At 41.0% G+C, this 26,589-nt stretch overlaps 1 protein-coding gene across 8 annotated transcripts in view; it reads right to left on the bottom strand.

Annotated features, from left to right (window-relative positions):
* The window catches only part of MARK3 (microtubule affinity regulating kinase 3), a 102,172-nt gene that overhangs the window by 21,086 nt on the left and 54,497 nt on the right, over positions 1–26,589 (bottom strand). For 5 of the 8 annotated variants that reach the window (XM_043489303.1, XM_043489296.1, XM_043489298.1 and 2 more), the window contains exons 4-12: positions 17,203–17,251; positions 14,494–14,559; positions 10,345–10,415; positions 6,326–6,382; positions 3,556–3,792; positions 3,278–3,397; positions 2,929–3,028; positions 2,290–2,402; positions 1,642–1,795 (exon numbers count right to left, since the gene is read on the bottom strand). In XM_043489303.1, coding sequence (XP_043345238.1) covers positions 1,642–1,795; positions 2,290–2,402; positions 2,929–3,028; positions 3,278–3,397; positions 3,556–3,792; positions 6,326–6,382; positions 10,345–10,415; positions 14,494–14,559; positions 17,203–17,251 — 967 coding nt within the window. Of the gene's footprint in view, positions 1–1,641; positions 1,796–2,289; positions 2,403–2,928; positions 3,029–3,277; positions 3,398–3,555; positions 3,793–6,325; positions 6,383–10,344; positions 10,416–14,493; positions 14,560–17,087; positions 17,161–17,202; positions 17,252–26,589 lie in introns of those variants that run through there. The other 3 variants (XM_043489299.1, XM_043489301.1, XM_043489302.1) reach the window with 2 other exon arrangements.

Raw genomic sequence — 26,589 nt, 5'->3', positions numbered from 1 at the left:
GACCCCAGTTCTTGGAACCCAGCCCATTCTTAGCACTTATATGAACAGTGCTAGAAGCATAATCAATTCTTCTTTCATTGCTGACCACTATCTTCATCCCCAAAAAGAGTAAAAAAAAGAATGTGGAATTGGGTCTGTGATCTATGCACAGAATTTCTTGAAATGTTCCTTTGTGAATTTCTTTTTAGTATTAAAGGCTCCAAGAAGGCAGGATGATTATTACTATAAAAGCACTACTACAAGAGGCAATGGGTGGATTAGTGGACTGAGCCCCTAAACCAGGGACCAGGAGTGCTAGATTCTGTCTCAAGCACTTCCACTTCCATTTAACCCCAGAAGACCTGGTGAGCAATCTTGACCTATTTCTTTACTGCCAATATGGGGGTTTGGTGATCTCTTTTTAGCTCTACAATCTTCTGAGCTGGGAAAAAGGGCATTACTAATCCAGACAGATTCTGCTTAGGGAAGAATGAACTTACTAAGACAGTTATTAGGGACATGAGAAAACTAATACCAGGTTTCTTCCAGGATTTAGGAACAATTCCCTTTAAACTGGTTGATTCAGAGCAATATGTAAGCATTTTGCTAATTGCTCTGTATGTAGCACACAGAAAAACCCTTCCTTGCTAGCAACTAATAAGAACACAAAAGACTGAGACCCAGACCAACACTTGCTTTACAAATGCCAGCTGTAACATTCTGGCATCAGATAGGCTCTGAGCGCTCAGTCACACCTGGAAAACAGCCCATGTGCAGACAGCTTACTGACAGCATCAGTGCCACGTGCTGCTTCAGCCTAACCACACAGAGGCGCGGGCAGCAGGAAGAGAAATGGAAACCAAGCATAGCGTCCTCACTTTTGGTCCAAAACCAAAGCTCAGACACCTGGAATACTCCGTACAGTTCTAAGCACCAACTCTCAAGGTGGAAGAAAACAGGAGGACAGAGTCAAGGGAAGGGAAGTGACCTGAACAAAGAAATGAACGAGGATTCCACGTTCCAAGTCAGGACTAGGCCAACATAAATTTGTGCACTGGAATTAAAGGAATTAACACATGAATAAATGCACATCTGCTAGAGTCTCTGGATTACAACAAATGGGGCTGCCTTGAAGGCAGAATAATTGTCACGTTTGCTAAGCATCCTTTTGGGTCCTAAGTCTCATGGAAGATTCACTCTATGGTGAAAACCTAAGAGTGAGGTGTTCAGACACATGGACAGTTAAGAGTGTGGGTCGAGAATGACATGAGTCAAAAATTTAAACCAATTAAGGCAAAACTGGTGTACTATACATTTTCCAGGGCTGTGCTGTCCACTGTGGTAGCCACTGGCCACATGTGGCTTTATAAATTTAACTTCGACAAAACTGAAAATCACCTTCTCAGTTCAAGTGCTTGATAAAGTCCCATGTGGCTCAGGTTTCTACCCACCCAGGCCTTAATCAACCCAAGACTACTGGGTGTACCACGGAGATCAGAGCCTGCAGCGCCTGCAGGACTGCTTTGCAAGAAACGCTAAGAAGGGCAATCAAGCAACCTTAACCCCAGGAGGCCACAAGCAAAAGGATGCCTGGCAATGTCAGGAGGCCTCTTGGTTAACAGGAGGCCTGGAACACGCTGGAATGATCTCAAACTCACTTACCGTGGTCACTGTAACGCCTCTGCTTCTGGCTTGAAGAGACACTTCTCTGCACTTTGTGGTGAGGAGACTGGCCAGTACTGTTGTTGAGGTCACTGCTTGGCCTAACCTTAGCAAGTGAAAGATTGCTGCTAGAACTGGAATCACTAGCATCCAGCTAAGAGAAAATGAGAAAAACAGAGCAAACCACAACACGAGCCCAAATGGTTTATCATGAAACTAAACTTCTCATAACACACAAACCTCTTACAAACTGTTCATTTAGGGAGAAAAACCACAGTGTACAAAAAACACAACCCTAAACTCAGGCAAAAGTATTTTTCTGACTACTGGAAAAATTCACACAAGAATAGGTATTTATGTTCTTCTAGGCTTTTTCAAAAAACTAAAAATTCTCTATTTCATCTGATACTTTACACCATTTTAAAACTATTACTGACTACACAGGTTAACAAAAGCCAAGTTATTAAAGGTTATTATCTTAAAGCTAAAATAGTAACTCGTAATAGTCATAGGAGTTAGATCAGTCATTTGAAGGTAAATTTAAAAATATTATCAATGTTATACACACTAAAAAACCCCAAAACTAATTATTACATGAGCTAATAATTCGCAAAAGGATATTATACGTTTTTATCTGGTTATACTTACCTCTGAAGATTTTCTCCCCAACAATAAATATGTAGCTGTGATTTCATCATATTTCATCTTACTAAGAGATTCTTGAATTTCTTCTTGTGTATATCCCATTCCCACCATAATATCTAAAAGAAGGGCATAATACAGTTTACGGGTTTCCTTTGGTTAAGAAATCATTACATTACAGCGTAAACTAATTTCCTTTATTTGACCGAAAAGATCACACATTGTTCTAACATAAATGGGCAGCTGGCTTATTTCTGAGTTACTGAGTACTATTACTGGGCCTGCAGATAACTTCCTAAATATGACAAAACATATTAGCTGCTTCATGTAACCTAACTTATCCCCATTATTATTCCTCTTTTGGTGGGTTGTGTCCAACTCTTGTGATCCCATGGACTGTAGCCCACCAGGCTCCTCTGTCCATGGGATTTTCCAGGCAGGAATAGTGGAGCAATTTGCCATTTCCTTCTCCAGGGGATCTTCCCAATCCAGGGACTGAACCTGGGTCTCCCGCACTGCAGGCAGATTGTTTACTGACTGAGCTACCAGGGAAGCCCATTCCCGTTTTAGGTGTATACATATCAATGAAGGGACAACAAGTATGTTACTTGCACACACACCAGCATGCAGGCACAGAGTAATTACCTATTCTTTTCTGGTCTGAGATGTCCAGTTCTGGTTCAACAAATGGTTTCAGCTCATCATCCTCATGCCCTGCATTGATCCACCTGTCCTTCATGATTTGCTGAAAGGTGAACTGTGTCGTTAGCAGTATAAATGAAGCATTCTGATAATCACAATATTTAGGGAAATTTATTCTCAACATTTCATCAATTATGGTTCAAAGGATAACTTTTAAAAATGTCTCAATCTTGCTTAAAAAAAAAACACAAAAAACCCAGGATAGTATTCAATACGTCATACAAATTAAGCAAAATTCTAAAAATACTTTCAAAGACTCTTCAAAGTTCTTCATTCCCACTCATGTTATTACCTCTAGAGTGCCTCGTTTTATTGGATTTAGCACCAGGAAACGTTTGAGAAGATTTTCACAGTCTGTGGACATGTAGAAAGGGATTCTGTATTTCCCTCTTAATACTCGCTCTCTCAGTTCCTTTGGGGAGGTAGAGAGGAAAGAAAACTACTAAGTCAACTTTTAGGTTAAAAAAGAACCCAACTCCCCCACTGAAATAACACTGACACGTTAACTCTGATCATTTGATAAAATCCTTTAAGCTTTCTGAAGAACAAGGATGCAACTGCTTCATATACCTTTAGGTTCTGCCCATCAAAGGGGAGCGATCCGCTGACTAGAGTGTAAAGAATGACGCCGAGACTCCACACGTCCACTTCCGGCCCATCATATTTCTTGCCCTGGAAGAGCTCTGGGGCCGCATATGGAGGACTGCCACAAAACGTATCCAGTTTACTGCCAACAGTAAATTCATTGCTAAAACCAAAGTCAGCTATTTTAATGTTCATATCAGCATCTAACAATAGATTTTCAGCCTAGAGGGAAAACATCAAAACAAAAATGAAATTTAACAAAAAAATATAATGAACTGTGATAGAATTAGGCATTTCATAAAAGCTTTTTGTAATGATATAAACTTAATATATCCTAATGAATAAGAAAACATTCTTTCTAGAGAGAAAAAAAAAGGAGATAATTCAGAAGACTTAATGTTCTGGCATTAACAACCAATAATAGGTGTAAGATGCAGTGGTCCCTCGGTCTCTGAGGGCACCGGCTCGGACCCCGTGGACACCATCCTCCACCGTCATATAAAACAGTCCAGTCAGCCAGCCTTCCTAATACACAGATGGAGAACCTGGGGATATAGGGGCCCAACTGTATAGATCAATTCCAGCACCAATTTAAACAGCAAATGTTCATGACAAAACAGTATTGGAAGAGCTTTTTCAGCTAAGAATAAGGGGCTTTTAAAAAACAGATCCTTCTAAGTACCCTTTTAAGTGGACAGTCACATTTCACAAACACTGCTAACTAAGGTGTATAATGGCTATTACTGAGAAGAGGGGCATCCTAAACTTCATTTAAGACAGAGATCACAGTCATGACTGCTTGTCTTAACAGACATTTTATCATGTGGCAATCATACACCAGGTGTTATATTAGTGTCTGGATGCACAGACAGGGTCCTGCCCTCAGAAAGCTCACAGTTTACAAACGGAGGGGAAGAAAAACCTGCAGCTATACTCCGGGACCTCAGTACTGTGACCGAGAAGAGAGGAGTGGTGGGCCCGGCACTGAAAGGTATGGTCTGGCTCCCTAACTGGATGGAACTGAAACCACTGCGAGGATTAGGTGACGGCAGTGGGTGTGTCAACAAGAGGGATTTCAAGCAGAGTAACAGTCTGAAAACCCAGAGGGTGAGAGAGAACACAGTTTGCTCAAGAAACTGAAAGGCAGCGTACGGTAGAGAGGAATAGAGGGCAGGGGACATGCTATGGCTGAATTAAAAATGGCAAGTTGAGCGACTTGTATTCAGTTAGTTTAGCTTTTTATCCTAAGGGCAATGGGAAGCCACTGAAAAGTCATTCAAGCAGGGAAATGACAAGTTTTATTTGTGTGTGTGTGTGTGTGTGTGATTTTTAAAAAAACATTTATTTACTTATTTGGTTGTACTGGGGCTTAGTTGCGGCATGTGGGATCTAGTTCCCTGACCAGGGATCAAACCTGGGCCCCCAGTGCAGGGGGCCCAGAGTCTTAGCCACTGGACCTCTAGGGAAGTCCCATGACAGTTTTATTTGTGTTTTTAAAGGACCATTCTGGTTGCAATGTAGGAAACAGACATGGAAGAAAGAGGCAAAACTGGAAGCAGGGAGGACCAGGCAAGAGGCCAGTGTAGTAATCCGGCCCCAGACGCCAGTGGACTGGAAAGGGACAATGCGAGTGGGGACAGAGAAGAACAAGCTCAGTAACATGCGGGGAACACAGCAGAGACCTGGGGACCGAGTGGGTGTCAGAGCAAAGGAGAGAGAGGCACTTGGGGTACATCAGTCACCACAATGAGAAATACAAATTTAAGTTTGGGAAGGAAGGGTTTAGGTATTTAACATGCTAAGTCAAGCTGCCTGAGGGGTGCTGAAGAGGTGTCCTTTTGTCAGCTGGACACTGAGTCCTGGAAGAGAGCTCTGGATGCAGGAACAGATCTGGGGATTAGCAAACCAGAGGTGATGGAGTGAATGTGAATGCAGCAAGGGTGGGTGAACAGAGGAACAAGCAAATCAGTAAATAACAGTTATGTGAGGAGAGAGAGGAAGTGATGACGAAGTTAAGAAAGAATCGAGACAATGTTTAGAGAAAAATGGTTGTGAAGGTGAAGAGAATAAAAGGGTATAACGGGAAGAACAACTGGGGTGGGAGGTTCTTAGGTAGAAGGGGTGTGGATGTAAGCACGTTTTATACATGCTGCTAGTGAGGCGCCAGCAGAGACAGAAGGAGGTGAGGAAGGAGGGGTGGGAAGAGACAATGACGCAGCCTGGGAGGGAGGGGCAGAGACCCTGAACACCAGGGGGGTCAGCACAAGTGCTGTGCTATCCTGCAACAAGAGGAAAACTCTGAAAGGTCAAGGGTGGATGCAGGTGCAGCTAAGCTGGAGGGCCTGCTGGGAAACAGGGAGTTTCTGCCTGCTGTTTCTATTTTCTCTGTGAAATAGGAAACCTGATCCTATGCCAGGAATGCAGGCAAAGGCGGAGAACCGTGCAGTAGGTCTCAAATAGCCACTGCTGTTAACAGGAGAGAATGCTGACTAGGGAGACAGAAAAGGGTGCAGGCAGCACTGAGCGTGCTTCCAGGGGAGAGCGTGCATATCTGGGAGCGCTCAGCTGTTTGGTGGTGGGTGATTTTTCTCTAGAGACCAACAATGAGCTGCTTTAACTAAAATGGAAACTAAACCTTAGGATTCTTTTTAAATTTAATAACACAATCTAATATATCCCTCATTTGTGTCGTCAGCAGCAGGAGAACTGAACTCATACGAGGAAAGCGTACACGAGTAAGGGCACTCTGACTCACCTTGAGGTCTCTGTGAACGATCCGCTTTTGGTGGCAGTACTGGACTGCAGACACGATCTGGACAGGTGAAAAGCAAGGTCATTAATCGTCACTGCTGCAGACTCATGATCAAGATGGAAATACGCCCCTCGTGGTCACATATGCAAAGCACTCAGTTGGCACTTCAACGGCTGTGTGGATCTCTAAAGATAATGTTCTTATGTTTTACACCTTTCAATCTGGAGAGACTGAGGGGTGAGTGCAAGAAGACCGAGGTGAGGCTGTTCTTTCCAGTTTTAACTATAAAGCCTCCTCTCAGGCCCTGTCCCTCAACATGCTAGTTACTTCTAAGTGTGGTGCCAGGGCTCAGCAAGCCAGTGGGACCCAGAGGGCCCTGGCTGCCCAGGGCCCAGAATTAGAAGGCTCTCCATGCCCACATCATCAGCTCAAAGCCAAGCCAGCAGTTACGGATCCTCCATACCAGGTGTTTTATCAGGTTGGTTCTCCTTTGCCAGTCTGCTCCTGACAACACACTCTTCCTTTTGGCTAATGTAGGTTCAAGGACAGCAAAAATGACTTCACTTCTCTAATGATCAGTGTCCTCTTTCTTAAAATGGAAGAATGAATGCTGTAATGTACGTGAACTACAAACTATGAAAACTATTATGTGCTTTATCAATAAGAAGCCCTCCTACACTTAGCAAATAACACCCTTTCGTTGAGCCGACGATTGGTCACCCTGGGACTAGCACTGCTATTACTATCATTCTCAGCTGCACAGCGCCGCTTGCAGGATCTTCGTTTCCCAACCCGAGGGAGTGAACCTGGGCCCTCAGCTGTGACGGTGCTGAGTCCCAAACACTGGACCGCCAGGGAATTCCCTGATTGGCACTGTTAAATAACTGCTCTAGAAATTTCACACTTACTACCAACTTTTAAGACTCTTTTTCTAAAACTTTATAAGCTTTAATAAAGTTTTATATGATTATAAAATTTTAGGAAATACAGATAGTACATTCAAGAATATGCTTTTATAGCCATCAAACAGAGACATTTCCTGTTATTCTGGTGTATTTGCTTCAAGTCTTTACTTTGGTATTATGTATGTGTACTTAAATATATATGATTACGTACATACAAAACTGGGGGCTATAATGAAAATACTGCTTGTTTCTCCAACTCATCAACTTTCAGTTGTAAGCAATATGCACCTAACTATACTGGACACAAAAACTCAGAAAGGGCTGATCTACTGGTTGATATTGGTTCAAAATAAGCAGTAAGGATAAGGTGGGCTGGGGTTGGGAATGATGCCAGAATCAAGGCTTCACTAAGCAGCTTCCTACATTATAAAGTGAATACGCAGAAGATCAGACCCACTGCTACTAAGTCACTTTAGTCATGTCCGACTTTGTGCAACCCCATCCCTGGGATTCTCCAGGCAAGAACACTGGAGTGGGTTGCCATTTCCTTCTCCAATGCAGAAAAGTGAAAAGTGAAAGTGAAGTCGCTCAGTCCTGTCTGACTCTTCGCGACCCCATGGACTGCAGCCTTCCAGGCTCCTCCGTCCATGGGATTTTCCAGGCAAGAGTACTGGAGTGGGGTGCCATTGCCTTCTCCGCACAGTCACCTAGAGGCACACAAATCCCAAGGCCAAGACACGGATTCAAGAGCATCTGTTAGCAACGACGTTGCTCCATTCTGTCAGCATGAAAACTGGGAAAGTGACATAGATTTGTTTCCCCAAAGTAACAGGTTTACTCCTGAGGACACAATTTTATCTTACTTCTGCCTGATCCAATTTTCCCTGTCCCTTCGCCCCCACCCCCGCCCCCAGTCAGTCATAGGTTATTTTCAAATTCTACTTTTGAACCAGATTTGACACTTTCCTACCATTTCTCAAAGAGATTTTCTCTTCTTTTACCTCTAAGCAGCTCAAATGCCACAACTTGGAAGTACTCAACTTTAAATTAATGCCTTTTCACATTCTGCTTTTAATGTAAAAGTAGTTATTTCTATGGAAGGCTGAGAACCCAGGTTGAGCCCCAGGTTAAAATAAGAATGCAAGCCTAATTCACTTCTAGTCACACATGAAAAGGTAGAGGTAGCAACACAAGCAACCCACCAAGGAAGGGCGAGGAAAGAAGTGGAGCCAGCAATCTATTCTTCTTTGAGAAGAATAAGAGCTAAGCCATGAAACTAAAACAGCATAAACAGTAACTAGGATGAGTGTGGTGAAGGAGGCGGGAAGAGGAAAGACCACCTGCTGATGAATATGGAAAGAAGGGCCTCTTTCTGACAGAAAGCAGATGAAGCATAGTGTACTCTGTGTGTGTGGCATACCTTTGTCTCCACTGTAAACAGGAAAATCTTCTATTTAGTCAAAGTAATGAGGACTTAAGTTTCTGGATTCTCCAATAAAACAACAACAACAAAAAAACCTTTTGGAAAGTATGGCAATTAAAAACAGAAAAGTGGAGGAACCAATATCATGCCTGACCTTTCCAGGTTTACATCAGCGAACTTACGGAACCACCATGGCAAGGAGAAAAGATTACATTAATTATAAGCACTGTAGATCAAGTCATTAACTGTAAAAGCACATAAACTATCTTTCCTAGACTAACTAATAGATTCCTCAACTACATGCTTCATAATTTGTGCTGGAAATTTTTAAGATAAAAAGTTGTGTGACAGGACTTCCCTGGCACAGTGGGTGGGAATCTGCCTGCCAACACAGAAGACAGAGGTTCGATCACTGGCCCGGGAAAATCCCACGTGCTGTGGAGCAACTAAGCTCCTGCGCCACCACTACCGAGCCGGCAAGCCTGCAGCCTGTGCTCTGCATAACGGCAGCCCGAGCACCACGAGGAAGAGCAGCCCCGCTCACCACGACTAGAGAAAGAAAGCCCAAGCAAAGCAATGAAGACCCAGCATGGTCAAAAAAGTTAAAAAGTGATACATGTCCAAGTCCCCTTCACAAGTCAGATCCTACCTGGGAGATGGGTAGAGAAGGAAGAAGAGAGGAGCCAGAGATCTAAGCACCACACTGCTTCCCTGGAGAAGGTCCAAGCTCACATCTGATATGAGGGCTGGCAGGAGCCCTTTCCTCACAGTCAATAAATCACACTCACATAAACACTTGCAAGTCACACTCATCTGAGTGGGAAGGAATTCCAGTTTTATGAGGCAAAAAAATCTTGATTTTCAGGTGGCCAATTTATAAAAATTAAAAGTATAGATATGGAAAGGGCCAAACAGACGTTTTGTAACAAAGAGAAATTTGAGCTCCCTTCCATAGACCACAGAATAAAGTGATATCAAAATTGGAAAGGCCTTCAGAATTAATCAAGTAAAACTTCCTCTTTTTATAGCTAGAAAAACTGAGGATCAGAAAAGTTAAATGATGGTCAAAGTCTGATATGTAACAGGTTTTAATTCAAAGTACCATTAGGATGTCTTAAGATTTTAAAAGTAATTTAAGCAACAGCAAAAGGTAGGACACTTACAGATAAGGATCAATCAACAGTTACCTTTATTAGAGACTTAGATCACATTTATGCTCAAAACTTATGTATTAAAATCAGTCTCTTTAAGGCAATGGGCAGAGACAAAGCAAGAAGATAAGTCGTTAATTCACAGGTTATGTTCTGTTTGGTTTTGGCTTATGTAAGACAAAACCAATAATGAATTTTTAGATTGTAACACTTTTTGCTAAAAATTGAAAACCGTTTTAATTAATGCAATCACAAGTGCTCAAAGACTCATTTTTTAAGGATCAACTGTCAAAAAACTAAGATTAAGAGTGGGACTATAATTCCAATTACAAAGCTAGAAATAGAACTCATAGCCTTAGCACAGTGCTTTAGGCATGAAAGCACTTAATAAATTAATAAATTTTGTTGCATTGAACTGAATGGCTAACTTCTGCTCCATCCAACAGGCCTTATGACATTTATAGAGGCAAACACTTGCGTGCGTCAGGGTTTTAGCCAGATAATGTTATTTAATCAATAAACTAAACGTGCAACAATCCATACCTGTCTAAATTTAGCTCTTGCTTCTTTTTCCTTCATTCTTCCATGTGCAACCAAATAGTCAAACACTTCACCTATAATTGAGAAAAATAAAAGTAAGCCGAAGTCCTATTTCTGAGCATTAACTTTCCCATGAATTAAAGATGCTTCACTTTTAGCAATGCTGTAATTTTAATTTTAAAAATATAGTTATGAAGATAAACAGAAATATGTGGAATCTGAACTAACCCAGTCTTAACTATAGGACAAGTTTATTGATAAAATCTTTTAAGTTATAGAAAAGCCTTAACATTAAATTCTCATATATTTCTATTATGATACTTTTACTTTAAAGGTTTTGTTTCCAGTATGGTTTAGTAAAAACTTGGAAATTAAAATTGAAAGTTAAAATGGAAATATTATGTGTGTTCAAAGAAGGTGTTTTCACTATAGGATTAGGACAAAAAAGCATTTCCTAAATTCATTCATGCAACAAATAATTACTGAGAGAATACTAACTGCTGAGAACTGTTCTTGGCTCTGGGGAAATACACAAGTGAACAGAGCAAAGTCCTTCTCCTCATGGAGTTTACATTCCAGGAGGGGGTAGACAGATAATAAGCAAATAAATGAATATACAGTGTATCAGATGATAAAACGTACTGTGGAGAAAGATCAGGGGAAAGAAACAGGGTGTGTGCGCATTTGTGTGCGTGCACGCGCACGCATAAGCGCTGTGCTGACTCCTGTAAGGGAGGGCATCCTGTCGTCAATAGGCAGCTAAAACACTCTGACACTTGAAAAGCTTAGTTTCAGAACTTAAGTGTTTCTGAGGAAAAGGTTGTTCTGAACTGTACATTGGTACCTCTGACTTTTGAACTTTCAGCCCTAACTCTGAATAAATTTTAATAAATTAGCGTAAATATTTTCAAGTTATTACCGACTGCATCATCTTTTAAAAGGAATTACATATTGTTAATTTACACTACACAATACATTTAACTATGGTGAATTATAAAATTAAATGTCAGTATTTTCTCAAAGAATGCCATTCTATCTGCAGAGTAAAAAAATATGTCAAAACAAGTGGTTAAAAAATGAAAAAACAAAAAACAAAAAAAAAAAAAAAATGAAAAAACAAAGATGTGTGCATACCACATGGTACAGTTTTGACTTAAAAAAAAACTTATGGATTAAACCCAGTAGTTGTACAGTCACACAGATAATGTCAATGTAATTTTAAAATATATTTTTTTTAATTTTAAAATATTTTAGAATTCCAATGCAATATAAACCTGTTAAGAGATTTTGGAGCCATAAAGTCATACAATCACTGTTATAAACCAGGCATACAACCCAGATTTCCAACCCCCCTCATTAAAAATGCATTAGCAACCAGGGTAAGCAACTAAATTAAGCATCTCTGCATGATATCATTTACTAGTAAAAAAAACAGCATACAGTGGTTCTCCCCACCCATGTCAAGACAGTTCAGAAAGCCCTTGGTTCAGGTCCCGTCACTATAACCAGTGATGAAACCATGGGCACCAGGCCAACTTTTCAGAGGTTCATCTGTAAAAACTAGGAAGTTGCCCTGGATGACTTTCTGAGATTCTTTCCAATTGTAAAATTCTATGATTCTATAAAACTGAAAAATAAGAGGCTGGGTCGGAGAAGGCAATGGCACCCCACTCCAGTACTCTTGCCTGGAAAATCCCATGGACGGAGGAGCCTGGTAGGCTGCAGTCCATGGGGTCGCAAAGAGTCAGACAGGACTGAGCGACTTCACTTTCACTTTTCACTTTTCTGCATTGGAGAAGGAAATGGCAACCCACTCCAGTGTTCTTGCCTGGAGAATCCCAGGGATGGGGTTGCACAAAGTCGGACACGACTAAAGGGACTTAGCAGTAGCAGGAGTAGGTAGCCAATTTAATGAAACTTTTGTTGTTCAAATTGGCAAACTATCAATAGTAAACCGCTGCCTTGGAGACAGAAGGTGCTTTGTTGAGCTGATTTAAACAAATGGGCCAAGCCAATAAACCACGCTGCTCAGTGCTGTTGTAACGCTAGGCAGTGGCACTGAGCCCTCGGAGGAGGACTGAGCGGCCACGCCCACTGAGTAGCTCAGAGACATGCAACTTATGAGGCCACACTGCCAGTGAGGGGCACTGGCCAGACTGACGCCATGTTTGTCTTTCCCAGAGCCCGTCCTTTCGGGATGGACACTTCTCCAGTACAGAGCAACTGCTATGACCCTGTGACCTAAAACAGATGAAACAGGAAGCCATGACTGACTGACCAATCAGGAGAGGCTACGTGGTACTGGGAGGCTGGGGCTCCAGGCCTGGCAACATGACCATGGGGATATTTCCTAGCCTCCATCTCCTCACTCACTGCCTGGCCACATCATGGACCCATTGTGAAAGTCAAAGGAGATCAAGTAAGAGAAAAAAGCACTGGTACACTGTAGAGGCTCCACAAAGGAGAAGATTACGAACTGTAAGATGAGTAGAAAGCACTGGAACTCCATACAGATTTATGGTTCTACAATTAACCTTCAGCTCTTCCTACTACTCAACTGTGAAAATCCCAACTAAAATCTCAACCCACACATTTAAAATACGAAGCACACAATTAACAATGAACTGCTGCTGCTGCTAAGTCGCTTCAGGCGTGTCCAACTCTGCGGGACCCCACAGAGGACAAGCCCCCAGGCTCCGCTGTCCCTGGGATTCTCCAGGCAAGAACACTGGAGTGGGCTGCCACTTCCTTCTCCAGGGACACATGCACGCTAAGTCGCTGCAGTCGTGTCCGACTCTGTGCAACCCCATGGACAGCAGCCCACCAGGCTCCTCTGTCCACAGGATTCTCTAGGCAAGAACACTGCAGTGGGTTGCCATTTCCTTCTCCAAATAATGAATTAGGAGTATGAAAAAGTGGTGTCAGGGGTGTGCCTGCTCTGCCCACAACAGATTTACAATCTTTTATTTAATGGTCAACGCATCACAATGAGGCTGTGATTCAACTTTCTGTCTCAGGTTTTACATTCTGGACCAAAGGGCTTGTTAAACAAAATAAAACTCTACTATAATCAAAAACAATTAAATCTACACTGTGGAGTTAAACAGAACATGTCTCCAGTAGTTTAAAGTTTCATTCATTCAACTCAATTCTTATTTGCTCAGAGTCTGCTCTGTGCCAGGCACTGTGTTAGAGGCAGGGAAAAGACAAAGACAGATAACAAAGCTTCTGCCTCCACAACATTCACGCGTGGTCCAAAACCTAGCACAGCCTAGCCATGACCGTAAAATAGGAATCTCTGCAAAAGAGAACAGCTATATACATTCATTTCATAAAAATTTCTACATTTATATATCCTTAGAGGCAAATAATTACTAGTCTTTAATCTTGAAGGAAATCTAATCGTATACACTGTGACCACCATTTCTGGCCTTGGGAAACAACAGGCACCACTGACGTAAAAATCTGATAAAGAAATCCATCCAGCATGCAGTACACATTTATTTCAAATAGGCTAATACATTGATGCTTTTGAAAATTGAAGTACTGGAATAAAAAAATGTGCTATAAGCAATGGAATATTACTCTGCTTTAATAGGGAAGGAAATTTTGACACATGCTACAACATGGATAAACCTTAAGGACATTGTAAGTGACATAGGAAGTCACAAAAAAGACAAATACTGTATCATTCCACTCATATGAGGTCCCTAGAGTAGTCAAATTCATACAGACAGCAGAATGGTGGCTGTCAGGGGCTGCAAGGAGGGAGGATGGGGAATTATTGTTTAATAGGGACAGTTTCATTTTGGGAAAATGAAAAAGTTCTGGAGATGGATGATGGTATTGGTTAACAATGTGAATGTACTTAACGCCACAGAACTGTACACCTGAAGTGGTTAAAATGGTAAACTTTACATTACACCATAAAAAAAATCCAACTATCTGCATACAATCAATTAATGATGGGAACAATGAAATGCTTAACAGTAACCCACTGAACTGCTAGCAATCAGCCTTTCTGATTCTCATCCTAGTGTATTATGATTCTGAAGGTTAAATGAAACTCTATCAATTATCCATATGGGCAGTGCGGGTGCATATTCTTCTAAAAGGGAGGGACGGAAGAAAAACAATTTATAAATGCCTTACCTCCACTTGCATACTCCATGATTAGGTAGAGTGTTTTGTCAGTTTCAATGACTTCGAATAACTTCACTAGGAGAGGAGAGAAGATACAGGAGAAAAAGAAACAAATGTCTGTATGTACATACCATATACATATAAACTAACTACAAAAAGTTAACTTTTTCCCTATTAATATATGGCCCTCTTAAAAAAATGATTTTAGGAAACTTTATATTACAACAGCAGAAAAGATTTTATGAAAACATGGAATCCCATAAAAATAAACATAATTTCTGGGTTCTCAAACACTGTAAATTCAGGATGCACTCAGCAGTTTATCTGCTCTCATTTCATGCTCCTGTAGTATGTCTGCACCTATCCTACTCCTATATGTTCAATTCACCTGTCATTGTGGCTTTAAGGATACACAGAATTCCACTTGAGACTTTTGTTGCTTAAGAAATTTATCACAATTCTCAGAGAAAAAGATTCCCCTCTTTTTTAACGATGTACGTTTTATTTTTTATTTTTGTTTGTCTGAGCCACGCAGCATGCAGAATCTTAGTTCTCTCACCAGGGATCTGACCGGGGATCCACCCTGGGCCCTGTCAGTGAGCTTGCAGCGTCCTAACCACCAGGGAATTCCTAAGATTCCTTTGTTTCTATTCTAAAGCCAGAGACCGAAAAATAGAACCGATTACACTGAAAATAACTTTTTAATTATTTTCAATGGGTCAGTGTGACTGCTATAGCAGTCTCTTATTACAGATAAAAATAATATTTCTATTGCTGCTAACTCATAAAACCATAACAAATCAATCAAAAATATGTAATTTTTAAATAAAACTGAAGCTAATTCCTAAAACTATCAAATCACTATCTCCTGTATCTAATTTGTTAATACATATGTTACAATTAAATTCAGCAAAAAGGAGAGCAGTGAGGGAAAATGCTAATCTCTTCTATTGTGGGTTATTTTCTGATGCTTTAATACAGAGTATTTAATCAGATCAGTAGCTTGCACAGTATTTGATGTGTTTGTCAAACTGGTGAATTAAAACTATCACAACATTTCTAAGATGGCGTATGTTCAGGTTGTTAAGAAAAATTATTTAAATAAATTTAAGACATATGCTGGTAAACCATCAACATATTAATAAATTCTGTAATTCCAATGCAGGGGGAATTCCCTGGCAGTCCAGGGGTTAGGACTGTGCTTTCACTGCAGGGGGCCTGGGTTTGATCCCTGGTTGGGAAGCTAAGACCTGGTAAGCCAAAGATAAACTTAAATATAAAATTCCAATGCAAATATTGGTTCTTCTAGGAAAACTATTTTAATCCACTGAGAATTTAAATTTTAGAAATTTGTATTTTCAAAGATATGTCATTTAGTAGTAAGTATAGAGAACTTTAATCAGGGTACCACTTAAGAAAAAACAAAACAAATAGGTTTAAGTGAGCTGGTTCTTGGCAGTGTATTTGTGGTGGGAAGTTGAAATTTGAAATCTAGAGTTGGTTAGCTAACCTCAAACAGCTGAAATAAAATATAAAGGCTTTCTTTTCACTATTATATCCCTTGTTATTTTCTCCAACCATGTCACAGTTCACATTCTAAGATATGTATTTTTTCACATTTTAATTAACATCACTGATAAGGGGATAATGGCTTGGTAGCAATTTTCTTAACAGTACCTGAACACAATAATGCCTTTTAAATGATGGTGGCTCAGATTAGATGATATAGGGTGTACGTTTTTTCCATCCTGTGGTTCCCTTTTATTTTTCTATTCTTGTGCTTCAAGAAGTCTTGATATGATATCCCTAACACCAAAGTTATCACACTCCATTTCCTAGAACTGATTTTGATAGTAAGCTGATACAATTGGTTGTCTTATGAGCTATTTCACTCAAATGTTTTTAGATTGTAGGACCTATTACTATATAAGAAAGCAGTTGTATTATTTTAAAAGATCTGCATTATGCATGGAATCAAAAATTTTCACTGAGGTGTGTACACAGGGTCAGCTTTCATCTTGTTCCTACAACTACAATGAGGGCAGGACCATGACCCACCCTCATCTTTAGACACACCTCACTGCATAAAGCACAGAGGACACATAAAGCAGGTCTGTACAGTGTGAAACAATTCATGCCAAAAAACTCTTATTAGATAGCAAGTGCCCTGTATCTTTTTCTTATGGCCGCCCTGAGCAGCATGTGGGATCTTAGTTCTCTGACCTGGGATCGAACCTGTGCCCCCTGCACTGGAAGCACGGAGTCCTAACCACTGGACTGACAGGAAATTCCCTTTATTTTTAAAAATATGTTTCAATACACCATTATTTTCTTAGGAATACAGCTAGAGCAAAAAACACCTTTGAAAACTTTAGCTTACTGTAATTCCCTCTATCTAAAATTTAGGTACAATTATGATATTTTGATATATTAAAATTTAGAAAATTACAATCTGATTACAGATGTTTCTACTAAATTAAAGCTTTACATTTGAATGTTTAATATCTAATCTTTTAACCTATCTTGAGCAATTTCAAAAAGTTAACAGAAATGATCAACTATACACACACACACACACACACACATATATTCTAAAAGTGTACCTGGAACGGGAGAAGGGAAGAAATCTCCTGTCACTTCTGGAATATATGTTTAGCTTTATGAAAAAGTTTCAAGAATGCATTTAGACCCAAAAGTATTTAAGAAAGCAGAAAGTACCTATGTTTGGATGATTTAAAATCTTCATTATTCTCACTTCTCTGAAGAGCTAAAAAACAAACACACACACAATCCCCCCAACACAGGTTATTAAACATTATATTCCACAGTGGCAATGTAAATTAAATTTTTCTCTTAGATAACTGATTCACTGATAATGTTTAGTAGTCCACATCTAAGACATGGAAATCCAGAGTAATTATGACGTAGTTTTGTTCTCTAATACTAAATGCGTCAATTTTAATGCTCCAATACTAATGCGTCAATTTTATCGTATGAAAAAGCAGAGTTCCCAGAGGAGGAGATTTTGCTATTGTGAATTATACTTTGAATTATATTTTACTATCTTGAACACAGAAATCAGATTTAAGCAGGAGTAGTTTGTTACTAGACTTAGTCCGATTCAGTATCTATAGAGGAACTCTAATTCTGCAAACAAAAACTTGTATAGTCCCAATGAACTGCATCTTGAGTGTATTAGATTGATAATTCCAAGTAATTCTATAAAGCTTTAAATAAAACCACTTCAAGTGGCTTTATTTAACTGCCTAGCCATCACACAGAATAAGGCAGAGTATTAAACTGTTGCTGTACAAACATGCTGTGAATTCAGAGGCGGGTCACAGCATCATGGTCTGGGCTAATATGAGATCTCATAAAATAATAATAGAATTTTAGAGGCCATCTTAGACACCCTCCGGCAAACCAGTGGAAACCAGAAAAAGAGAGGAAAGGTCTTCCAAGGCTCTCCTATCTCTCTACGGGGAACGTGGTCAGAACCAGTCTCCTAGCACCCGGGGTATCACAGCCTGCAGGAGGCGAGGCTGGAGAGCGGTCTGGGAAACGAGAAGCAGCTGCCTATGGGATGAGGTAGCAGGGACCTTCCCTGTACTTGTCTTTGTCCCCCAGGTCTAAACTAGAAATGAAATCAGCAACAAACAGGCATGGAGGCACGGTATCTGACCCACAAACAGCTCAGAGCTTTTTGGAATCAAGATGAATAGCCTTTCTGTCTACAATACTGGGCTTCCCAGGTGGTGCAGTGGTAAAGAATCTGCCTGCCAAATAGGAGACACAAGAGACGTAGGTCTGATCCCTGGGTTGGGAAGATTCCCCTGGATAAGGAAATGACAACCCACTGCAGTATTCTTGCCTGGGAAATCCCATGGACACAGGAGCCTGGCAGGCTATACAGTCCATAGGGTTGCAAAGAACTGGACACGGCTGAAGTGACTAAACCACCACCACCTAGAATACTGGATCATCCACTAAAGGCTTGGGCTTTTTCTTCATTTCCCTGTGCTAAGCAAACAGAGGAATCTTGTTTTCCCAATTCATCATAGCTGGACTTGTACCTATAATTTGAACCTCCCAGTTATTTCTACAACTGTTAAATTACAAGAGTGACAAGTTGGCTATCATACTAACTCAGCTCAGGACACTGTGTTTAGAATGAAACCCTGACCATGGCCACCGCAGACTGCTTACACTTTCAGCCTCAACTCCAGGCGCTCTGATTCCCCCAGAACATACTAACTCCTTCTTTCCTTACAATTTTTTCTCCTTTTCATCCTTCAAGTCTCAGGCAGATTCTCTGAAAATCTTATCTAAGTAGGTCTCCGTTGTTTTACATCACAGCGCTTCTTTCCCAGAATGTCTTTCACGTTGTGATAATACATTGTGTTTATCAGTTCATTTTTGCCGCCTCATCTACAGGGAGTGTGTCTGCCTCCTGTCACCAGTGGAACCTCGAAACCCAGCCCGGCACACAACAGGAACTCATTTGTTTGATAAATGCCTGCAAGAAAGTACTGACTACCAAGAAGTGTGGTTTGAGCCCGTCTCTTCAGCTTTCTAATGACCACGCTGCTTTTAGATCCTGAGTAGCAGAATGCCTATGACAGGGTTGTCACAGTTCTGCTGGCAAAAGACGCCAAATAACAACTTACATCCTACTAGCAGCACAGCACTACAACATCAGAACCAGAGCAGGAGAAAGACGGAGTCCTGCAGGGACCCAAGGGACAGAGAGCTGACTTCTGCCTGCGGTGATAGGCACCACGGAGGTAACTGGATTTATGCAGTTCAAAATGGGCTGGTGATCTGAGCAAGACAGCGAGGTGCAACCAATGAAGACTATTTCAAGAAGACCAGGTGCTCCATCTGGCAGAGCAGTGGGTTTCCAAGTGTGGACTTTAAGCCACCAGCATCAGAACATTAGGATATCTGTGCAAACTGTAGGTTCCTGGGTTCTACCTATCACTAGATCTGAAATGAGCTTTAAGAATTTTACATATTAACCAGCACCCCTGGTGAGGTGCTTTTAAAACAGGTCCACAAATACTTTGACAATCCTCTTCTCAAAAGGTAGAACTTAATATTCCTCCCTTTCAGTGTGGACTGCACTTCGTGACTTGCTTTTCATGAAGAGAGGAAAGCAGAGCGATAGGGAGGGGACTTCAGAGACTAAGCTGTAAAGGCACTGGGACTCCCTCCTTGCTCTCACAGATCACTGACATGCATGCCGTAAGGACATTAAGTACCTTAATGGACAGGCCCAGACAGCAAGGAAATGAGGACTCACACCTGCGGCTGGTGAGGAACAGTAGGCCCTAGACAAAAGCCAGGTGATAGGGCCTTCTAGAAGCTGATGCACCAGCCCCAATCAAACCTTTGGGTGCCTGCAGCTGTGGCTCTTCCCCAAAATATCTTGAAAGCATCTGAGTCAGAATCATCCAACTAAGTCACCCTCAAACAGATAACGAAACTGAGATAACACAGGTTCTAAGTTGCTAAGTTTTAGAGTAATTTTTAGAGAGTAGTAGTAGGTAATACACTAGAGGAAACACTGAAGTTTGAAAACCAAATCTGTATGCAGGTCAAGAAGCAACAGTTAGAACCATACATGGAACAACAGACTGGTTCCAAATTGGGAAAGGAGTCAAGGCTGTATGTTGCCATCCTGCTTATTTAACTTACATGCAGAGTACATTATGCGAAATGCTGGGCTGGATAAAACACAAGCTGCAGTCAAGATTGCCGGGAAAAATATCAATAACCTCAGATACGCGTATGATACCACCCTTATGGCAGAAAGTGAAGAGGAACTAAAGAGCCTCCTGATGAAGGTGAGAAAGAAGAGTGGAAAAGTTGGCTTAAAACTCAACATTCAAACAACTAAGATCATGGCATCCAGTCCCATAACTTCATGGCAAACAGATGGGGAAACAAAGCTAACAGTGACGGGCTTTATCTTTTTGGGGCTTCAAAAATCACTGCAGATGGTGACTGCAGCCATGAAATTAAAAGATGCTTGCTCCCTGGAAGAAAAGGTATGACCAACCTAGACAGCATATTAAAAAGCAGACACATTACTTTGCCAACAAAGATCCGTCTAGTCAAAGCTATGGTTTTTCCTGTAGTCGTGCTATAAAGAAAGCTGAGTGCCAAAGAATTGATGCTTTTGAACTGTGGTGTTGGAGAAGACTTTTGAGTGTCCCTTGGACTGCAAGGAGATCCAACCAGTCAGTCCTAAAGGAAATCAGTCCTGAATGTTCATTGGAAGGACTGATGCTGAAACTGAAGCTCTAGTACTTAGACACCTGATGTGAAGAACTGACTCACTGGAAAAGACCCTGATGCTGGGAAAGACTGAAGGCAGGAGGAGAAGGGGACGACAGAGGATGAGATGGTTGGATGGCATCACCGACTCAATGGACATGAGTTTGAGCAAGCTCCGGGAGATGGTGATGGACAGAGAGGACTGGTGTGCTGCCGTCCCTGGGGTTGCAAAGAGTCGGATACGACTGAGCGACTGAAATGAGTTACACACAGCAGAGGCCACACCAAGGGATGTGTTGTAAAAACACACAGGATAGGTGAGTGGAACCAGACATAGGGATGAAAAGTACAAGTTTCTTTCCGTAGGCAGATAGAGTAGCCAAAGGTCTCCCAGTTGGACAGTGTCAGGGTATCACCAAATAACTTTATGTATTTACCTCTGTCAGAATTACGTATCAAGCAGAAACTAGAATCAACTCTGTACCAACTTAATCAAAGGGGGTGGGGAGAGGAGGCATGAAGCTAATAGCTGTCGAGTGTCACCTGTGTCTGAAGTTCAGCGCTAGATGCTCCACAGCTGTGATCCTATCTAATTGAATTTTTACAACTCTGTCAGGTGACTATGATCCTCTCCAATGCACAGGAAAGGAGGACTGAGGAAGTTAAGAAACCAGTCCAAGTTTTCCCAGCTAACACATGCCAGAGCTCAGAGTTTGAGTTGTCTGACTCCAAAGTCCTAACTCATCTCATGATTCCAAACAGCCACCTTTGAAACGTACACGTAAAACAATAGTACATTACAAGTTGGCAATACAGAAAACTCCAGAGCAACAGGTGGGTACTGCACAGAATTTTTTTTAAAGTTGACAATTTGCGTATGTGATTAACATGCCAGAGATCTCATTGTGAACCTCATGATTGAAGATAAATTTGGGTAGAAATAATTTGCTGAAAACATGAACATTAAGGAAAGACCTCACTAGGATAGTACAAATTTTTTTTTTTAAGTTTTGCTACTATAAAAGGACATTTAAATAAGAAGTTCACTGATTTCTACTACCTTACTTCTCTACATTCCTTTTCAACCTTATGCAGATGCTAGTTGTAAAAACTAAAATGAAATAACACAGAAATGTGTAAAGTGAAAGAATTCTCCTCTCTTCATTAATCTCCATCTTCTACACTAGCGGTCACCAACCTTTTTGGCACCAGGGGCCAGTTTTGTGGAAGACAAGTTTTCCATGGACGCTGGGGTGGTTGTTTCAGGATGATTCAAGCACATTACACTTATCATGAACTTTATTTCTATTATTATTACATCAGCTCCACCTTAGATCATCAGGCACTAGATCTCAGAGTTTGGGGACCCCTGCTCTACACATCTTCCCATTTTTATGTCCTTTAGGAACTGGCAGATAGGAGGAGAACAAACATTTCTGAAGGCAAAGACCTGGATCCTGGTGATGAGAATACTGAAGAGACACTAAGCCTACAGTACCACAGAAAAAACAAATGTCCCCAAAGCCAGGACTGAGGACATAGAGAAATTATCCTTGGGAAAAAACAATTTTATCAATTGACCTAAAAATAAAACGAGCAGTGTCTTTACTGGGGGTTCAGTGGTGAGGAATTTGCCTGCCAATGCAGGAGACATGGGTTTGATCCCTCATCCAGGAAGATCCCACATGCCAGAGAGCAACCAAACCTGTGTGTCACAACGACTGAGCTGTGCTCTGGAGCCCAGGAGTTGCAACTCCTGAAGCCCGGGCACCTAGAGCCTGCGCTCTGCAACAAGAGAAGCCACCGCCACGAGAAGCCCATGCAGCAACAAAGACCCAGCATAGCCAAAAATAAATAAAATTAAAAGGATAAAATGAGCATATCAGAGAGGGCATGGGGTGAGGTATTGTCACAGTCATCAAACTGGGACATAAGTCGTCATGGCAAAAGTGACCCAACTGGCTTCTCTGGACATACAGGTATGAGACAGGCCAAAGGCTGAGAGCCTGTCAGCTGGGCAACTGACTGGATGAAAACTTATGTGTTAGAAATAATGAACAGGCATACAATCACCTACCTCTTCTTTACTAGGAAAGAGCCGTACTGTAAACCCAAGGTTGTAAGTAAGAAACACTCAGTGGGTAAGGGAGAGGGAGGCAGAGCTGAAGCTGACACCCATGTTTGTGAATTTGGATGCCACCGTGAGACAGAGAAGACTCAAGCTGCAGTGAGGAAGGGCAGCAGGCTGAGTCTGATTTAGGACACACCACGTGAAAGGCAATTAAGTGACGATAGTGAAAACCAAGTTCAGTAGCTGGTATTTTGGTTTGAAGCTCAGGAAGAAATGTGGGCTATTCTGCAGAATTATCAGCATAGGGATAGTATCCTTGGAAGGAAATGACAAATGTCTAACTGAAAAATGGAAAGACAGAAACATCAACGAACAAGCATTTCAGAGTGAAAAAAAGATGGGGATCACAATACAGACACAGAAAATGCAGCTGGAGTGACAGAATGACACCCAGACACCGGAATCCAATGCCTCCCTCAGACTGACAAGCGGGGTCACAAACCTCGATTTAAAACCAGCCTCCCTGACCCTGGAACATCTCTGGGGTACTTTATGAAGGAAGGAGGGAAGGACGATCACCCACTTCTCCTCAGCATGTCCGTCTGTCTCACTCCCCACACTGATCACAGAACCTCTGCTGAGCAAAAGAACAAATCAAAGACCCTCAGACAACACTGAGGGAGAGAGCCTGGCAAATGTCAGAGTTCATGGAGAAGGAACTGTTAAGAAAAGGCACTGGTATGAAAAAGAAAAAAATATACATGTCTTCGCCTCTCTATAAACAGGGTATTTCTGTAAGGACCAAAGAAACCAATGCCACTGGCTGTCTCTGGGCAGGCATCTGGACGGGTAAAGACTTTGACTCTTATACTTTTATCTATCCTGTGAACTCTGAAGCACAACTGAATTATATATCTAATTATCTATTTATCTAAATTAGATCTAAATATCTAACTATCTATCTCCTCTTCTCCAATTAATTTTAAGAAAAAGGTTGAAAATAAAGTGTGTATTTTTTTGTTTTTTTTTTTTTTTGGATAAAAGGGTTTTTTTCTGAAAAAGAAAAGGTAGCTGAAAGTTGCTGTATTCTGAGGACTGTTAACAAGAGAGTTTACTATTGTTTTCATGGTGTGGGCCAAAGCTGCCGGAGGGTGGAAGGCAAGCAAGTTTTCCAGGGAATGTCTTTAAAAACCAGCAAAAAAAAAAAAAAAAAAAAAAAAAAACCACACCAGCAAACATGAGAGCCAGCACAGTAAGGCAAAACCTGAGGAGCTTCAAGACAGTTCAATCCCTCTCAAGGCCACCCTAACATGGAAATAAACAACAGGACAGGGAAGCTAACAGAGGAGAGAAGGTGACTGAAAGCATCACTAAAACCTGCTTGTCTGACTCTAGGCAAAAGCGGTGACCTGTCTCCTACCCAGAAGAGCTGCCGACAGATGGGGGAGATAAACGTGTGGGTGTTGCTGCTGTTCAGTCGCTCTGTCTTTTGTGACCCCATGGACTACTGCCTACCAGGCTTCTCTGTCCATGGGATTTCTCAGGTAAGAACACTGGAGTGGGTTGCCATTTATTTCTCCAGGGGAATCTTCCCACCCCAGGGATCAAACCAGAGTCTCCTGCTTGGCAGGCGGATTCTTTACCACTGAGTCACCAGGGAAGCGAAGCCCATGTGTAGATGTACTGCATGTAATTAACCAGTATTTTACTGATATCACGTAGGTTTATTGCTAACTTTTGGCTACTGAACTATTACAGTGAGCATCCTTGTATATATACATCCTCATACATTTCTGAAACTATATTGGCAGAGCAGATTCCTAGAAACTGAATGGAAGCCAAAGGGCATACATGCTTTTAAAATTTTGTCAGTACTATATTATTCTCTAAAAATATATTAATTCACATTATTGCCAATAAGAGAGTTCCTGATTCTCTGCAATCTTGCCAACAATATGAACTATCAGCTTTTTGCAAATCTGATGTGAAAGACACAGATGTGTTCTTTTCGGATGTGGATGTTGAACATTTTTACTTGAACACTCACCATCTATCCTATTAATTGCCTGAGTATATCTTTTGACTATTTTCTATCAGGTTATATACTCCTGTTTCTCCTTAATTTGCAAGACTTTTTATGTAGTAAGGAAATAGGAACTTTGTCTGCCATAGCAGACAATGTTGGATACTTATATAAATTCATCCTGACTCTTTCTCTGCTGGCTTTTCATAAGCAATCCTTTTAGCTTCTTTAGCGATGTCATCTATTGTTCACCTACATATTTCTAAAATGCCAGATTATATGGCTTCCTTGATTTCCCACTGTGGATTTAGCTTTCCTAAAGCCCTTCCAAATAGACTTATGCTTTCCCTCTCCAATGTCTTCATGAGGTTCTATTACAGTTTTGGCTAAATAGTTTCATTTTGATTGATAAAAGTAGTACATATATGCAGCTTTGAAAGTCGAACTGTGTAATGTAGCATCTCTCTCCACCCTCAACCCTTGCTCACAACAAGGAGCCCTCTACCCCAGGTATCTGAGCTGCCTTACTTTGGAGCAGAAGTGCTGCTAGTCTGATTTCTTAGCTCCTCCCCCTTGATTAGCTATTGACCTGGTAATATTAGCAATGAAGACTGCTCTTACATCCTGCCCCTCCCCCCACGTCCCTTCCCTCCTTCCTCTGATCAGTCACCATAATATTTGGCTAAATTATTCAGTTTGCATTATAAATATTCTTTACAGCCACACTAGGAATGCATTTCCATTCTTTTTTATTTATCAAAAATGTTTTGATTTCCTTTGAGCTAATAATTGTTTTGGTTATTTTGTTCACTTAGGTTTTCTATATAGGTCTCACTTTACTGGTCCATCCTTAGGCTCTGTAACAGAACTGTACATCTCCTCTCAGATACTTTCAAATAGTCAAGTATTCTTTTTTCCTCTCTGAAGATATTAATAATCTGGAGGCCCCTGTTCTGATCTCAAGACCAGCTGTGTTGGATTTCCTGTTCTGGATCCTAGGCTTTCCCACTTGTTAGTATTCTCCCTTGCTAGCCCCACCAATATTCCTGAGGAAGAGTAAGCAGATGTCTAAATCCAAATTCAATTCTGGACCTTGCATGGCCCAGAATGTTCTGATTCTACCTTCACATTTGATTGACACTTGGCTGGTTAAAGAATTCTAAAGTTTTCTCTGGTAACTTTTTGTTAGCAAAAAGTTGGTAACGGTCAAGTTTTCTCTGCAAGTGCCACACCCCTTTTTAAAGACATATACTTGACATATAATATACATTGTGTTTAAGTCTAAGGAGTACAATGTGATGATTTGATACACGCAGATACTGTGAAATAGTTACCACAATAAAGTTAGTTAACATATCCTTCACCTCACATGATTACCATTTTTTTGTTGTTGTTATGGTGAGAATATTTAATTAAGATCCATTCTCAAAGCAACTTTCAAGTACCTAATACTTGTTAACCACAGTCCCCATGCTATACATTAGAAACTTGGAACTTACCCATCTTACAACTGGAAGTCTGTACCCTCTGACCAACCACTCCCCATTTCCCTCAACCCCCCACCCCCTGGTAACCACTATGAACTCTTTTTATATGAGTTCAGTTTTTTTTTTCTTTTTTTAAGATTCCACATAATTGATATCATAGCTCCAATACTTTGGCCACCTGATGCAAAGGGCCAACTCATTAGAAAAGACCCTGATGCTGGGAAAGATCGAAAGCAGGAGGAAAA

The sequence above is a fragment of the Cervus canadensis genome, chromosome 17, assembly GCF_019320065.1.
Source record: "Cervus canadensis isolate Bull #8, Minnesota chromosome 17, ASM1932006v1, whole genome shotgun sequence".
Classification (NCBI taxonomy): Eukaryota; Metazoa; Chordata; class Mammalia; order Artiodactyla; family Cervidae; genus Cervus; species Cervus canadensis.
Note: the sequence above shows the minus strand (reverse complement) of the source record. Positions and strands in the feature narration are given on the sequence as shown.